The 16,507-nt window shown below is 44.4% G+C and overlaps 2 protein-coding genes across 4 annotated transcripts; one reads left to right on the forward strand and one right to left on the reverse strand.

Moving 5' to 3' along the window:
* Positions 1-3,235: 3,235 nt before the first annotated feature.
* On the reverse strand, positions 3,236-11,752 carry rasip1 (Ras interacting protein 1). 3 transcript variants are annotated; one of them, XM_056445046.1, is made up of 17 exons: positions 11,505-11,752; positions 10,686-10,807; positions 9,950-10,401; positions 9,529-9,789; positions 9,202-9,443; positions 8,950-9,114; positions 8,178-8,382; positions 7,798-8,099; positions 7,534-7,695; positions 6,448-6,488; positions 6,145-6,161; positions 6,007-6,066; positions 5,760-5,872; positions 4,588-4,873; positions 4,073-4,236; positions 3,852-3,993; positions 3,236-3,761 (listed from the first exon to the last, which is right to left on the reverse strand). In XM_056445046.1, exons 2-17 carry the CDS (start codon positions 10,805-10,807, stop codon positions 3,583-3,585), a joined length of 2,913 nt encoding a protein of 970 aa, XP_056301021.1. In that variant the 5' UTR covers positions 11,505-11,752; the 3' UTR covers positions 3,236-3,582. The 3 variants fall into 3 exon arrangements, with proteins under 3 accessions (XP_056301021.1, XP_056301020.1, XP_056301018.1); XM_056445045.1 differs by having other exon boundaries at positions 6,007-6,161; positions 11,513-11,752; XM_056445043.1 differs by having other exon boundaries at positions 6,007-6,161.
* A 2,498-nt stretch (positions 11,753-14,250) lies between these two features.
* Positions 14,251-16,461, forward strand: LOC130213490 (cytochrome c oxidase subunit 6B1). Its single transcript, XM_056445182.1, has 4 exons — positions 14,251-14,347; positions 14,813-14,951; positions 15,571-15,671; positions 16,192-16,461. The coding sequence occupies exons 2-4, from the start codon at positions 14,846-14,848 to the stop codon at positions 16,243-16,245; spliced, it is 261 nt and encodes an 86-aa protein (XP_056301157.1). The 5' UTR covers positions 14,251-14,347; positions 14,813-14,845; the 3' UTR covers positions 16,246-16,461.
* Positions 16,462-16,507: the final 46 nt, after the last annotated feature.

The raw sequence follows: 16,507 nt of genomic DNA on the forward strand, positions 1-16,507 counted from the left end.
AAGGGCAAATATTATTCTTCCTGAGCGTAACCACGGCGAGCACCTCTGACCTGGCAGTGAAAGTGCTGAAACAAAAAGCCCAAAGACTTTTTCTGCTCCATCAAAGGAGAGCAGCATAAAATAAACACGGCCATCAGATTACCACGCTGAACACGGGCCGCGTTAGCCCGCGCCGGCTGCCCTGCCGCCCAACCCCATAGCTCTATGGGAGTTAAGTGTGGGGTCCGCTCAGTCAACACCATGACGCAAAATGGAACAAGCCTCTGACAGAAGCCCCAGGCTGATGGAATAAGGCCCCTACCCACAGGCCCACAGGCCCCCCGGCCCGAGAGAAACATACTGAGCGAGAACGACAGAGAGAGAGAGAGGCAGGAAAATGGGAGGAAAGGAGAGCAAAGGAGGGAAAAGGTATACGAGGACATTTTGAAAAAGAGGAAAATAGCACCAGTCCCAAATTGGGGGAACTGGCTGCGTCTCAAATTGGAAAGCACACACATTAACGCTCCTCTGCCCCGGAGAACCAGTAGCAGGACAGACAGCCGCCAGTGGAGAGAAGGCCGGGGCAGGGCAAGGCAGGGTGCAGTGGTTGGTGGTGGTGGTTGTAGCTGCCAGTGAGACTGTGAGGCTTAGCCGGCCCGTCCTACTAACAGTGGACAGCCTCAGCACGGTGGATCTGACCTCACAGGGGTTCTTTTATATCCCTACGTGTGCCTGTGTGCATTTGTGTGAAGGGGCATGCATGTGTGCACCAAGAAAAAAGAAAAAGTGTGTGTTGATGTGTGCATTTCACGTTCGGGTGACGTAACCAGGAAAACAGATCTGTCCCTTGAGGTGGACCAAGGCTTTTCTCTCTGACTTTGAGTCATCTCAGTGAGGCCCCGCTGTCCATTTGATCCCGGAGTCTCCTCACCTCAGCAACAGTCTGTCGTCTGTCTGCGTCTGACTGATTTCCCCTCGGCACCTCTGACCTTCTAACCACTCGTCTCAAACCTATCACAGTCGCAGATTCCTACACCCCCAGTCTGTCTTTTGGTCTGTCTGTGACTTAACAGAGATTCCCTTGCTCCCTTGTTTCCTTCCTGGCCTTAACAACGGACTTAGCCCGGAGTCATGCACATTGTTCCACTTTCACAAGGTTTCAGACGAAAGCTGACTCATATATTATCATAATATTCAAACTAAAACCCAGAATGAGAAATCTTGCTTTTTTTCTTAGGAGCTAGACTCATCAAATGAATATTGCCCCCCACAATGAAGGTCCCTACTGATATTAGAGACCAGATTCTGTGATACTTGGTAATGATGACGCCTTTGGACTTCAACCCTCACACTTTCCTCCCTGATCTCCTGATAAAACATGTGAAAACCTCCATCAGTGGCCCTCCAGTCATGGTATTCTGCCCTTTCCTCTGACGTACGACTTGAAAAACCTCCTTATACTTTGTGCTTTAGGATGACGCAGGGCTCAGGTAAAGTGTTACCAGATCACACATAGATACTGAGGCTGTTCCAGGTTGTAGCTGTTAGTGTAAAGTGTGAGAGCCATGGGCCTTTTCTGGTTCCTGAAAATGACTCCTGTGTGTAACAACAATGAACACAATCACTGTGGTCCACTGGGCCTCACACCAGCAGCATTGCATTACCGCACTCGCCTCCCTTCTGTTCTCCTTTTCTTTTCATCCTTCTCTCTTTTCTCCTCTGACTCAGCTGTTTTGTAGGAAACTCCGTCTCTTTGAAGAAGGGAAGAATCTTTCATTACTCGACAGCAGGGAGAGAGAAGGAGATGATAGGGAGAGAATAACTGCACCATTGTCTTCACCCTGCCCTCCCCTCCATCCACCAATGATAATTGTGTTGAGCTAATTACAGAGAGCTGCTACAACAGGTGTGGGTCTCTGCACCTGGGTAAAGAAGTCTCCTTAGTGTGTGTGTGTGTGTGTGTTTGTGTGTGTTTGTGTGTGTCTGTGTGGCAAGAGAGACTGAGAAAGAGGATTTAGTGTATGTATGACTGCGCAATACTGGGTGAAAGTGTGTAGGACATTTAGTCTGTCAGTGATTGGGATCACGGGAAACCGTGTGTGTGTCACATGCTTAGTAAACCCGACATGTTATTTAATAGTGCTCAGACACTGGTCACCGTGTTGTATCACAGACTACTGTAATGTCACACAATCAGCACGGACCTACACCCGTCTCAACCCCATCTGTTGTTGATTATAAAGCTGCAGATTACATCTGTTTGACATTACTGGAAAGTTGAAATTAGCTCACAAACACAGTCTCACTCTCACTCATACACCACATTGAATTTCAAATGAGGCTGATTACAATCATTTAATTGATAAGCGTGACCGCAGGGAGCCTCTTCGCATGATTCACAATGGATAACCAGTCCTTCTCAGTTGGTTGTTTTTGATGTCAGCGCAGTAAAAAAAGTTGGGGAGACTGAACTGAGGCAGAAGTGGTGATGTAAGCAGGGGGTCTCACTGGACTTTTAGCTTTTTACAGTAATGGAATTCATGTGTGAGCTGACCGGAAGAAAGGATGCCCTATGGTCAGGCGCCAAAGGAGGAGCATGATAAGTCTCTTGGAGACGTCATCGAGCTTCACTCTCAAAACAAAGAAAGCGGTGAAATGTTTTCCAAGGTCTGGCCGACTAGATGGTGAAATTGACTGGATATTAGCAAATCGTGACAGCTGTTGTTCAGCTGTTACTCACTCCTGTTGATGATATCACCGGTTTGCTCCTGACAGCCACATGCTAATTAACGCTTAATGACCTGATCTGGTTTAATAGGGCCAGAGATTGTACCACAATAATGAAACAGGAAACCCCACCAATCAGACCACTTGTGTGTGTAACAAAGGAAAATGGAAATCTCCCCCGCTCTCAAGTTCCCAGCGTTGACCTTTTTACGACAGCTCACCTTGGTAAAGGTAACCTTTGTGTGTGGTCGTCTCTCATTTACTTGCCTGAGTCACGGCCCCTTCGTAAAATGCTACACTGATTACAGGAAATGAGAGTGAGCCTTTGGAGCAGACTTTAATTTGGTTGTATGATTGCCTCCTTAGTCGAGCAACTCTACCTGCAGAGTCATCACTTAACGTCAAAGGGGAATGAGTCCTGCATCGCCACCTTGTGGAATATTCCCCTGGTGTTGAGTTGAGGCGAATGCCAAACCCGAGGGGCCCCGCTGTGGGAAACAAGCTGGTCAAAGATCACACGGAAACTGTAAGTCTTTAAGACTTGAATTCAGCGTTTTATTAAAAACAAGTAGTTTAAAAACATACATGGGAGCCAAGTAAAACTGTCATGTGTAATGCACATCCAACAGACACAGGGCTTTACTCCCTGCTTTAAAATAAAGTATATTAAGACATACCAAAGACAATACATTTCTTTTACTTGCAAATATCTAAATGGATAAATGAATTGATATGGAAATGTCATGAAAAAACTACAACCAGGCAACAAAATGCGGAAATCATGTCCAGTTTGCATTTGTTTGTGTGTGTGTGCTGTTTCTGGTGATTTAATTTTTCATTTCCGAGACATCCATAGAGAGACAAATATGGGCTTTCTCAAAGCCGAGTCCTCTGATTGGCAGGGAGCTCATCCTGGTCGAGTCCCCACAAGAAGGTGCGGAGACGTGTCACTTCCTTTTGAAGCTCAGGGCTCGGGATTGGCTGGGAGAGGTCAAGGTGTGGAGTTTCATTTGGCAGGATAAGAGGAGGATGATCCAGGAAGCTCTCAAAGATGTCTAAAAGATGAGAAATAAGACAATTGATTGAGTGGATAATTTCACTGGTTGGATTCTTACCGTAGTTTGTTGTAATTATATATGTGTCACCTCCACTCAGCTCTGTGCCTGGCAGAGGAGCCCACGATGCTGGTGGGGCTCTGGTTGGACCCAGCTTGTAATGGGTGAGCAGATGGTGCAACTGGGAAGGGCTCAATAAGACATGGTCCGCCTGTAAACTGGTCCAGGTTGACTGGAAGACAAGAGGTCAATCAATATGAATAACTATTCATCTGAAGCTGAGAAGCTTTCTTCACTTGTAGCTGTGTTACCTGGATAAGTCGAGTCTTGGGAATACACAAGAAGTTGACGGTGACTGACAGTTTCTTCATGAACTCAGAGGCTATGTCTCCTAATCCCGCCCCCTGTAGCCAGTCCAGAACAAGGTCCAAGTTTGTTCGGATCTGGACTCCTCTGGACCACGAAAACAGTCCTTCTAAAGAGAGGGAAAGAACAGAAAGCACTTTTATTTCATCAAAGAGGGAAGTTAAAGCAACACTATCCTGCTTCTACAGATGAAAAGTTTAATTCATAAACAATAGAAGACCATTGCTCAATTTAATACACAAGAGGGTATTCATGCTCCACCCTTCCTTCGTCTGGTAAGACCACTATCTTATTGTTCGGAACTAGAAATTGTGGTATAACTGGCATGGCTGATTAATATCATTCACTTGACTCTCGTCTACTTCTGCTGCTGTTACATTTGACCATTTCTCCCAATTGTCACTTGTGGCCACTCTGGCGCTGTTGAGCCAACGCTACGCTTTGAGCCGTGCCCTCTCACCTCTCTCCAGCAGAGTATTGAGCAGGGAGGTGTTGGTGAAGAAGAAGAGGTAGCCAAAGGTTTGGGCGGTGAGCGGCGGAGACAGACACGCCTCCCGTGACAGCATCAGAGAACAACGGTACACTTCTACCAGTCCGGCAACTTTGGGTGGTAAAGCGGACATGTCGTCCACCTCTCCTTCCCCTCCTTCTTTGTCCTCTCCCTCTGCACTCCGAGCTCCATCCTTCTTCTCTTCGCTGGAGAATGGGTTGGAGTCCAGCAGAGCTGGAAGGAGTGAGTACAGAGTCTTTGTGGACAGAAAGAAGAGAAACCTGAGTTAATTTGTTCAGTATAAAAATATAGATCACTGGAATGATGGTTGAGGGAGACAGACTGAATTGGGATGGATTCAGATGAAGAGGATAGAAATGTTGTCCATGTATCTGGTCAGTCAACCATTTTGATCCACATCAAAATATTTCAACAACATTTAGATTGACTGCCACTAAACTTCATACACACATTCATGGTTTATTGAGGATGGATCCTCCTGACTTGTGATCCTCTTACACGGCCTTCAGCTACGCTATGAGGTGGACATTTGTGAATCTACTATTAATAGATTTGTATGAACACGAAGTCTAAGCAGCGGTTAGGTGTGGGCGACTGTAGGTCAGCGGTTAGCGGGTCCGTCTTTCAATCAGGGGGTCGATGTGACCTTGAGCAAGACACTTAACCCTGAATTGCACCCTGTAGCTGTGTCTACGGTGTATGAATGTAACATGATTGTAAGTGGCTTTTGATAAAGGTGTCAGCTAAATGACATGTAATCTACTGTAATGTGTTTACAATGTGAAAGTGACCAAATGAAGTATACTGAAGTTATACTCTTTGTTTACTAAATACAGTACATTTTAAAGTGTGCTGCGGCTGCACACTTCTCCCAGGATGCAAAGCACAATGGGAATTGAGGAGCTGGTCACAGCTAGGACACATTAGCATCTGTGGTTAGACAGCTTTAGAAACATCTTGGAAAACAAAACAATATGTATGCCTTAAGAAAGACATTTTGCTGTCTCTCTGTGAAGTTTAGTTGGCAGTGATATTCAAAAGTATTCCTGGCGTCAAACAGTAATGTAGGTTGACCTTTTATGTCTATAAATATAAACATAGGTTGTATTTTTATCCTGTACCTTGGTGAGGTGATACACACACTGTTGGAAGGTGTGCATAATGACGTCGTCCAGCTGAGCCAGAGCTTCTGAGCAGGTGTCCATGTCAGCCGTCAGAACCGGGTCCCCTGGGGCTTTAAAGTAAGAGAAAGAGGAGTTAAAGATGTTGTGTTCAAGTTCTTTTTAATTTCATTAAACGCTCACAGCTTCTAAAGTAGAAACACACAACTTGAATCAGTAATCTCCATTGTTCTAAAATCACTCTCACCTTCAAACTCCCACTCTTTCTCCATGGCTTCAACTTTGACCTGGAAGAAGTTAAGGAGCTCTGTGGCATTTGACATCCAGAACATCAGGGGTCGAAGGTCAGAGGCAAGTTTCTGGACATTCGGCGTGCTTATCTCACCTTCTTGCTCTGTGGAACTGGAAACAATCACGTAATGACAAAGTTATGTTTGCCGTAAAATAGTTGTCAGTATTTTGTTTATGCTTTATAGAGAAACACACCATGCTGTGAGTAAAAATAGACTTGAGTTATTATTACTAAACTATATTTGAGTCATTTTTCAACACCACCGTGTTACAATGCTTTCATCATACCACAAAAATGTACTGAAGACATAACAGCACAAGCACGAATGTATCATGAATCACTCAGCAGGAGATCTCTAAACAGAGGAAACAGGACAGAGAACAAAAATGTTCTTACTTTTGCGTGGGATGCTTATCCCCAAATTCCTTAATGTTATCCTGTAAAGAGAGTTGGAGACAGAAGAGAGGTGAGACATCTTGGTTTAGTGTGGAGGAGGGTGAGCGTAGTCTCGCCCTGCAGCCGGGACAATTACAGCACATTTTCCAGCAGGAGGGCAGTGACATCAGCTCATCTTCACTTCTGTCCACAACGCGGCCGGCCTCAATGAAGGGCACATGTCTGTCTCATGGTTTTTCTGTCTGACTAAATGCGGCAATCTCAATCTGCTTTCCTGAGGTTGTTTCGCCAAGCTGGTTTAAGTAAGTACTTGGCCATATTGGCATGCACTGTATCCCCAAAAAATAATTATATGTAATAGTTCAGTTGTTATGTGTTCACCAGATGAACAACCACTAAACCACTAGGTATTTTTTTAATTTGACATAACATCACTTCTTAGCCACGCTATCAGCACGGCTCTATGGATGGCAATGTCAGCCGGTTCACTCGTGAAATCTCTCAACTATTGGACAGAGTGAGGTTCATGGTTCCCAGAGGATGAATCCTACTGACTTTGGAGATCCCCTGAATGTTTCCTCTGGCACCACCAGCAGGTTTACTTTTATGGATTTGAGTGAAATGTCTCGACAACTACTGGACGGATTCCCAATAAATTCGTTCAAGATATTTTTTTCCTCATTCGGTTGATTTATGATAAATTTAATAATTTTTAAAACGCCTGACCTTTAATCTCTCACCACCAAAAGGTCAAAATTATAATTTGTCCAATACTTGTGTTCATGATCGAACACCTGCAGAACTAATGCTTTCCTCATCAGCCTAGTTGTGCTTCGTGTTTAGTATCAATTACCAAATGTTAGCACACATTAAACTACTATGGTGAAAATAACAAACATTATATCTGCTAACTCAGCATGTTAGTGTTGCCATTGTGAGCATGTTAGGAAGTCAAAGTTAGCTCAAGGCACAGATGGGAAGACATGCAACATCGCTCCATGGTTGTTGCCCTTGCTTGTTCTCACCATAACTCCCAGGGCACCCCCTTCTATTTTAGATATTGAGTTGTTGTGGTTTTTTCCTTACCCAGACAATTTCTTTGATATGATTGGCTGACTTGAGTAATATCTGTGGTGTGAGAGTAGGGTCCAAGTGTTTTGAGGCATGATCGATCATGATTGACAGGAGATAAGCAGGAGCTAACGGCCCGGCTCCAGAGTCTGGGGAGGGATTTTTGGAGATGATCTCCTAAGAAACAGTGATGGATAAACATAACATATGTCAGCAAGGCCGTTTTTCATACCACACGAATGGATAGTGAGTAATAGCTTCCTTATCTTCCTGTCTCACCTGTAACAGAGCATCTGCATGACGGGGATGAAACTTCAGAACTGCCTCCGTAGATCCCAGGTACAGCCTCAGAGCCTCCTGTCTGTCCACTAACCCGGAGGGGCAGCAGGGGGTGGAGGTATCGGCCTGCCATGGCAGGGTCAATGCCGGCGGTGGAGCTGGAGTCACGCGGGGGTCCCGATACAAGAACAGGAAGTGGTTCCCCAAACCAATCACATCCCCAGGTTGTAGGACCGTCTCCCTGTAAAGGGCCACTCCGTTGTGCGTCACTGCACCTCCTCTAAAGGGTCGCATTAGAGCTACTACAAAATAAAATCAGTATAAGGCAGATAGCAATCGCACCATGGATGTACGTATGATATCAGTTCGTGACTCATTACCTTGTCTGGTGGGCGTGTCGGGAACAGGGGAGTCTCTCCTGACCAACAAGTGTCTGGCCAAGAGGTCAGGAGCAGAGAGGAACGTGTCCACCTTCAGAGGTCTCATCCCCTTCCTCTCCCGCTCTCTCTCCTTCTCTCTCTCTCTCATTGTGGGCTTTCTTCCAAACATATGCGTATGTCCCGCCATGATGTACAAAACAAAATCCTAAACAAAACACACAGTGGAGAGCAGAGCAAAGTCAGGGAGGTCTGTTGTCTGCTATCTTTTAAGTGTTATGGTTTTAAACAATTTTCCATCCCAGAGATTTTAAGTTGAACAGAAGGCGGTTGATAAGGTATGAAGTGTGTCACAGTTTGCTACAATGGAGAGCTGTATGAGGTCATTGTGTGAGATGGAGTGATATACACACAGGAGTTTTACTTCGTTGGATACATTGTTGAGACATTGTGCTGCTCTGAGGCTGTTTTGTGCAGGACGCTGAATGGGAGCGGCTTGTGGAGGGATGGAAACCCTGATGGTATGTGGCGATTACGGACATGCAGGTATGATGTCATGTGCTGGGTGTGTGCACGCGTGTGCGTCTGCACAAGTCCTCGACAAAAATGCCTGTTAGCGAGCATCTGTGCACATCAGTGTGTATGCACCTTGCTATTAAGTAGACCACATGAATGCCTGCCTGTGTGCCTGTGTTTACAAAGCCTGTGTGTGTGTGGGTGTTGTTTGTGAGTGTTTGTGAGTGTGTGTGTGATATCATCTGTCAGCGTGTCTCGCCTTGCTCTGGTCGTAACCCTGCAGCAACAAGAAGTAGGGCCGATCTGTGGGTGGAAGGATCAAACTTTGTGACATCACTTCCAGGTCACAGCTGGAGTAATCCTTCTCATCCTCCGCAAGCTGGTTCGTCCATCCAACCTTTGCTTCCACTTTTGAGACTCTAATCTGAAAAAAGTTTCAGACATGATGGTTGAAACGCCACACGCACAATTTCAGTAATTATTCTTTCCCTCGCAACATCATCCTCTTTACCTCTCCTTGCTGTGGGTTAATCATGCTCACAATGTTCTTCCTGTCCTGCACTCCTCCATTGTTGTTCGGCCGGTTGCCTGACCCACGTGGGTCATTACTGACATGGTTGCCTTGGCGACGTCGCAGACTTAGATTCATGTCACTGATGCTCCTCCTGAGCTCGGAGTTTCTTCCACGGTGACCGCGCTCGCTCTCCTCTGGTCCACCCCCTGACGACATCCTGCTCCGCCGCCAGCGCACACCTGTTGGCCAGACAACCGGAGGGTCGGTCAGACTGACCTCGTGTCAGGAATAAAGAGAAACCTGCCAATTGAGTCTCAGACATACCTTGATGGTTTTCTCCCTCCCTCTCACGCTCCTTCTCCTTCTCCCTCTCTTCTCTCTCATAGTCGTCCTTTCTTTGGATTTCAAAGCGCCGTTCAAATCCGTCCTTAGGCCGCCACATGTCCACTAACAACAAGGGACATTCCCATGGGGCAACGCTTCTCCGGCACTCTGTCTCCCATTTGATAGCTCCATCTGGCTGCTGGATGGGATTTCCAATGACATCACACAACAGGAAGTCCTCTGGGCTGTATTTCTGGAGAACTAGAAGGTAATGGAGGCAGGGAGCAGAGGGGGGTAATTATACTTCCATAACACCACTGTTTGTGTTTATATTAAGTCACTTCCTATTAGTTAAAATATTTGAGCTAACAATTCCAAGTAATGAGTCGCAGCAGAGGTCCACATGATTCCCGTCTCATACCTGCGTCATCTGTCTCCTCCCTCTCCCTCTCAGTGTACCGGGTGATGACCTGGGAGATGAGCTGTCTGGCTGTAGACTGAATGTTAGCCAGAAGCGAGCGATAGTTGGCCCCACTGGAAAGGGCATCCCCGTAGATTTTGACCAGGCCTGGGGCAGAGGAAGAGGCAGGGGGCAAGTAGTGGTGAGAGGACGGGGCAGCTGAATGAGCCCAGACCTCTCTCTCCCTCTCCCCCACCGCCCGGTCCCGGTCACTGTTAGAGCGCCCTCGCAGGAAGAGATGGGAAAGGCGCTTTGTGCGGGACTGGGGCCCAGCCGGCCGGGGCCTTAGGAAGGCTGGGGAAGGAGATGGGGATGGGGTAGGGGAAGCCAGCGAGGGGGTGGAGTTATAAAGGGAAGAGGAAGGAGCAGAGGGGGCCTCGTGGAGGGAGGTTGCGTCAGAGCTGGTGGTCGACCTGAGAACAACAGAGGAGGGGAAGACAGATGGAGGAGAGAGGAAGGAGAAAGGAAGGGACAAGTCAGCTGTGAATTATGACGGCCTAAACATGGACAAACAACAAGGACTAAAATAAAACAGGGAAGGGATACAGGGGAGAGGGGAGGCCAATGACAGTGGAAGTAAGATAACACATTAACTGTTCATTCAAACACCAGGCACTCTAACTAAGCAATAACTGGCATGAAAGATGCAAAACACAGGAGATTTTTAAAAATGAGTTTAAGAGTACTTCAAACTGACTTGACAGAGATAGCGCTCGGCCAGCGACTCCCAAGCTTGGCAAAGTGTTTCCTGGGCGAGTTGATCCACAGACCCACTGGGAAATGGAGCTTTCTGAAGCGAGGACTGCCAGACCCCTCCATCTGACAGAGTGTGAGAGATAACATGCATATTAAGAACACATCTAGCTTTACTCAATAATCTGCCAATAAATAATTAAAATAAGAACATTTCAAGATAGTGAAAGGTCCCTTTTCCCCTTATCTACTTAATCTACCTCCACCAGTGTGGTGAAGAATGTGTCAGCAATGCCAGCATTGAAACAATATAACAATGGCCTGATGTCACCATCAAAAAATATCAACAGGATACCTACAGTTGGTTGTCAACATGGGGAAAACAAGAAATTAACCAAGAACACTCCAATCAGCCCCTGAAAAGCATAGCGTGACTTTTCTCAAACAGGAAGCATCTTTTGCAGGACTCAGATCCAGCTGTCGCACTGACAGGGAAATACCCAAAAGGCTCTGCCTGTCCTGTTCTCAGCGTTACTTCTTTACAGATTACAATCGAAATTGAGGATCACGTGATTGTTTTCAGCTTGTGGTAGAATTGGGAGGCCTAAAAAAAATCATTGTGTCCCGCTGGAAAACTACCACCTTTTGAGATGCAATCCAGGCCTAAAATCGGCTGTTTTAGTTCTCGACACAGGAGATGGCCAATTTTACTGAACATACTGTCCCCGATAGTGTAGTGAAATATTTAGAAAACCATAGATTTTTAAATGCTCAAAGAAGCAAACAGCAGTGCTTTTAGTTGTTAGATTTTGAATGCACTTACCCGCTTACTTCAGTTCCTTATACAGTGTCTTATGATGAATCTTCACCACCAAAATGCAAATGCACAGCTCAAAGTAATTTAATAACCTTGTATGTTTTCTTTTCCTCGCGTTGAAATTCCATTTTCAAAAGGCGTTAACCTGTCACACATCTACAAACACATTATTACTTCTTAATAACCATTAGTTAAATCATCTCTTGACTAAAATAGCTGTTTTTTTCTTCTTTTTCTCACTAACTGGACACAATCCGCTCCCTCTCTCTCCGGCTCTCAGGCTCTCTGGGTCTATAGATAGAGAAACAGGCCCATTGTTCTAAGTGACAGAATTTCCTTCCTCAGCAGTGGACAACACCTATATCCTGACTCAGTGAGAGAGAGAGAGGCAGACATTGGTAGAGAGTGAGAGAAGGGTGAATTTGCACACACGCATATAGGAGCCTTCGAGATCATTGTTGGGATTAATATACATGTCATTATACACCACAAAGCTGTTTCACCCTAATAAAGTTTAATGACATCACACTGGGTCTTAAAGCCACAACAGTCTCAAACATGTGTTTGTTTACATATGATACTACTTTGTGATTTCTATGATTAGAACTAATATTTTGATCCGTCACAAAACCCTAGTGGGCCCAGTTTGAAGCTTTGCTGAAAAGAGGATGAAGGAAAAACACATACAGCGAGACAGGAAGCTAAAAGGAAGCGACGGAGACACCTGTGATCTTTGACCTCTTCTTCGACAGGAAGATGGTCAAAAAAAGAGAAAGGAGACTGTCACCGTGTCCCACTTCAGGGGACGGGTCCGCTGAAATCTGCATCTCCAGACCGAATACATTATCAATACTGGTCAACAACATGTGTCCCATTTCAACGGCTCCTCCATTGTTTCAAAGTGTTGTTAAGGGAGGAGAGCATAGAGTGCTTCAAGTTAAATGTTGACAACATATACAGCGGCTGTAATATTCATACAACACAATAGATTAGGTCTAACTGTCATCGGCCCCTTTATGAATCTTACACGTTAAACAGGATAAAGGAATATAATATTAATGCGAGTGATGTTTTCAATCCCCAAAAAAAATTGTATCAAAGGAATTCAGTTTGCCCTGAGATGGACTGTTTGCCCTGAGATGGACTGGCGACCTGTCCAGAGTGTACAATGCATTCGCCCAACGTCAGCTGGGATCGGCTCCAGCGCCCCGCGACCCTAATGAGGATACGCGGTATGTATGGATAATGGAGCGGATAATGTTTCAAAATGAAGACGTTAATGTAGTTACATCATAGAATGTGTGGTTTCTTGTGTTCTGAGGGGACTTTGTAAATGACTTTGACTTGAATCTGATAACTTTAATTTACTTTGACACATTTAAATATGTTTGGCAAAAATATGAAAGTGTAACACACTGAGAATAGAGATAAACAGCAGAGAACATGATATGTTTCTTTGAAATGTTGCTATACATATTTTTATATTTTACACTTGATATACTGCAGGCAAATACAATTCAAACTGTACACAGCTGGACGCCACTTTGGAAACGAATTGTACTTAACTTAAATTCAGGAGTCAATTTTGTCGGACACCTTCCAAGTCTACAAGCCTATTTAATACTAATAATACGACTAAATTGCTTTAAGCTGATTTGAACTCAGTAGGGGGTCATCTTTGCATCGATAACCTAATGTATTTGTTTCATGAAAAATGACTAAATGCAGCCTGTCAATATTGGTTCTCCTACAACCACCAATGTAGGTAGTTGTTCTAGTTTTGAGCAGATCAATCTAACTGCTGAGGTGAGATTGGAAATATCATAAGGCAACATTATATATCCCACTGACCTTTGTGTGTGGTGCATTATATTTGTAAACTAAACTAATATATCTACTATATGTCAGAATACTGGTAATTATTATGGTAATCATACCGCAATAAAATATGGAGGACAGCAAATGTCTTAAGTATAAATAAATAAATGCATGAATAAATACAGGAATAAATAAATAAATGCTTAAATAAATGTACAAATAAATACAGGAATAAATAAATAAATGCTTAAATAAATGTATAGATAAAGAAATGCATAAAGGAATAAATTAATGCTTATTTAGTACGGTGGCTCAGTGGTTAGCACTGTCGCCTCACAGCAAGAAGGCCCTGGGTTCGAATCCCGGTCGTCCCGGTCGTTCCAGGTCCTTTCTGTGTGGAGTTTGCATGTTCTCCTCGTGTCTGCGTGGGTTTCCTCCGGGTACTCCGGTTTCCCCCACCATCATAAAGACATGCACCGCAGCCTCACCCCGGTTCGTATGGATGTGAATGAATTTTGGTGGTGGTCGGATGGGCCGGAGGCGCTGATTGGCTGCCTCGCTTCCGTCAGTCTGCCCCAGGGCAGCTGTGGCTACTGATGTAGCTTACCACCACCGGTATGACTGTGTGTGTGTATGACGACTGGACTCTGGACTCTGTAAGCGACTTCGGGTATTTAAAGAAGCGCTATATAACATTGAAGGTTATTATTATTATAAAGAAAGAAAGAAATGCAAGAATAAATAAATAAATGTATAAATAAATACATATAAAGATATACCTAAACAGGACATCATTAAATACATCTATTTCTTCATTTATTTATGTCTCTATTTATGTGTCCACATGTATTTCTTCATTTATTTATGCGTGATATTAAAATTCGATCAAACCTAATATTAGGAACCTGACGGATGAAGTTACATTTCCGGTCAGGTGTGCCAGTGAGCCCGTATCCCAGCATCCTTTGCGCGTCGACGAGGCAGGGTCTGTTTCCGGAGCGCACCGAGGACACATCAAGAAACGTCCCAAGGTTAGCTGTCGGTAAATCCGAACCTTTGCGTGCTATTTGCAACCTTTACGTTTCTATTCATCGGGATGGCTGGAGTATTGAGCTCCTAACACTCTTGAAACAAACAGCCGTTCTCAAATGTGTTGGTGAACAATCTCCAGATATATTAAACATGTTAGCAACGAGCTAACTGCTAGCATTAGCTAACTGACAACACTTTGTCAAGCTGTGTTTGTTATACTTGTTTTATCAGTGTGTGTGTGTCTGTCACGTGTCAATGGTAAATAGTAACCATTCGCTTCGGTAAACACATTGTCATCGATTAGAGGCGAAAACAACGCTAACCTCAAGTTAACCACGCAGCTATATTTAACTCCGCTAACATTGAGCCTCCGGTTGAGGTGACACACCGACAGCCGAGTTCACCCGACGTGTTTTCCGGAGCTGTGTTCGCTGTGACTTCGTGCTCCCTGCGCCTTGTCTCAGGGTCATCTAGACGTGCGACTGCAGCGAACGAAGATGTCTGACACCATCGAGGAGAAGATCAAGAACTACAGGACGGCGCCCTTCGACGCCCGCTTCCCCAACACCAACCAGACCCGCAACTGTTTTCAGAACTACCTGGGTGAGCCCCTCGTGCGCGGTGTTGTTGTTGTTGTTTAGAGGACGTTGGAACACGAGCGAATGAACGAGAAGGAAACTGCGTCATCCGCAACACATGTGATGTCAGTCCGTGATTGTTTAGTTTCATATTTAATGTAGCGGGGAGGAAACGGAAGCTCTCAAATCAGTCGTCATTCTGGTATTTATAATATTAGACGTGACTGTTCAATATGACCTCCACGTGACATTGGTAATAGTACAAAATACAAGTTATATTGCAAATTATTCACTATGTACACACGGGAACCAGCATCCTGATCAAAATACACAGGTAATTAATACAATAATTCCAAACTGCATAATTGCGAATAGGAAAAACTTAAACCATTGATTACATTGTGTTTGTGCACAAAACCCTTTGTTGTTTACTGGTGTCTTTTTTATAACTGCCAGGTTATAATTTAAGCTAGTTTTATCAAAACAACAGCTTCACAATCGTGGTGATATTATTATTGGGCTATTACTTAGCTTGAACATCTTGTTAATAAAACAAAGGTGAGCTTGTTCGGTCAGACTTGACGTTTCCATGCTTTTTAGTGTTTGATGGAAACCTTGAACCCTTTGTTGTGTTTTTGCCGCAGACTTCCACAGGTGCAATAAGGCCCTGTCAGCCAAAGACCAGGATGTGGCTCCCTGTGATTGGTACAAGAGGGTCTATAAGAGCCTCTGCCCTATGAGCTGGGTGAGTTATCAGATCACAGTTATGATCGCTCCGTTGGTAATGGTTATATGAACACACTTAATGTTGATAGTGCTGGATAAATAAGATTATGTTATGTAAACTAGACAGACTTATTGTTTTACTGTGTCGTGTGCTTTCCTTTGTCTGTGATTAACTGTTTAATGTCTTGAAGTTTGAGGTTCTTTACGACATCCATTAAACTGCATGTGATCTAGAACGCCTTTTTCTTTATACATTTATAGTTATGACAAAATGTTCTCACAGCTGTTGCATTAGAAAGCTCAGATAAGGTAGTAACCAAACCAGTTTTCTACTCCAGGTTTTTGTTGCACCATTTGTGAGATTAATATTAAAAATAGCATTCCCAAAACCAGGGAATCTCAAATCCGTGTTGGGTATTATATTCTAGGGATTGATATAGAACTACTGGAGGTGTATGAAGTCACAGTTCTGCTGATGCTTAAACTAAAGTGAAGATGTTGTCCAGTAGGGCTCATGTCTTCTCTAACATCTCCTCCAGGTTTCCAAATGGGACGATCAGATAGAGAATGGAAGTTTCCCCGGAAAGATCTGAAATGGGCAGCCGTCGTCGATCAGGACGGTCCACTCCAGGGCTTTCTGTTACCTGCAGCTCAGTAGTGTGCCGAAGGACATCGTTGTTAGTGATGCTACTGTTATTAACTTTAAATATAAACATGCACAACGTTGCATGTTGTGGTCCGAAGTATTTGTCACCATTTCGATTGTAAACTGCTCTTCAGTATGTTCAATCAATAAATAATGAAAATTATGTTGTTCATGATAGTGTTTCAGGACTTGGTTGTTTTGGATTTACT

This window comes from Pseudoliparis swirei, chromosome 22, assembly GCF_029220125.1.
Source record: "Pseudoliparis swirei isolate HS2019 ecotype Mariana Trench chromosome 22, NWPU_hadal_v1, whole genome shotgun sequence".
NCBI lineage: Eukaryota > Metazoa > Chordata > Actinopteri > Perciformes > Liparidae > Pseudoliparis > Pseudoliparis swirei.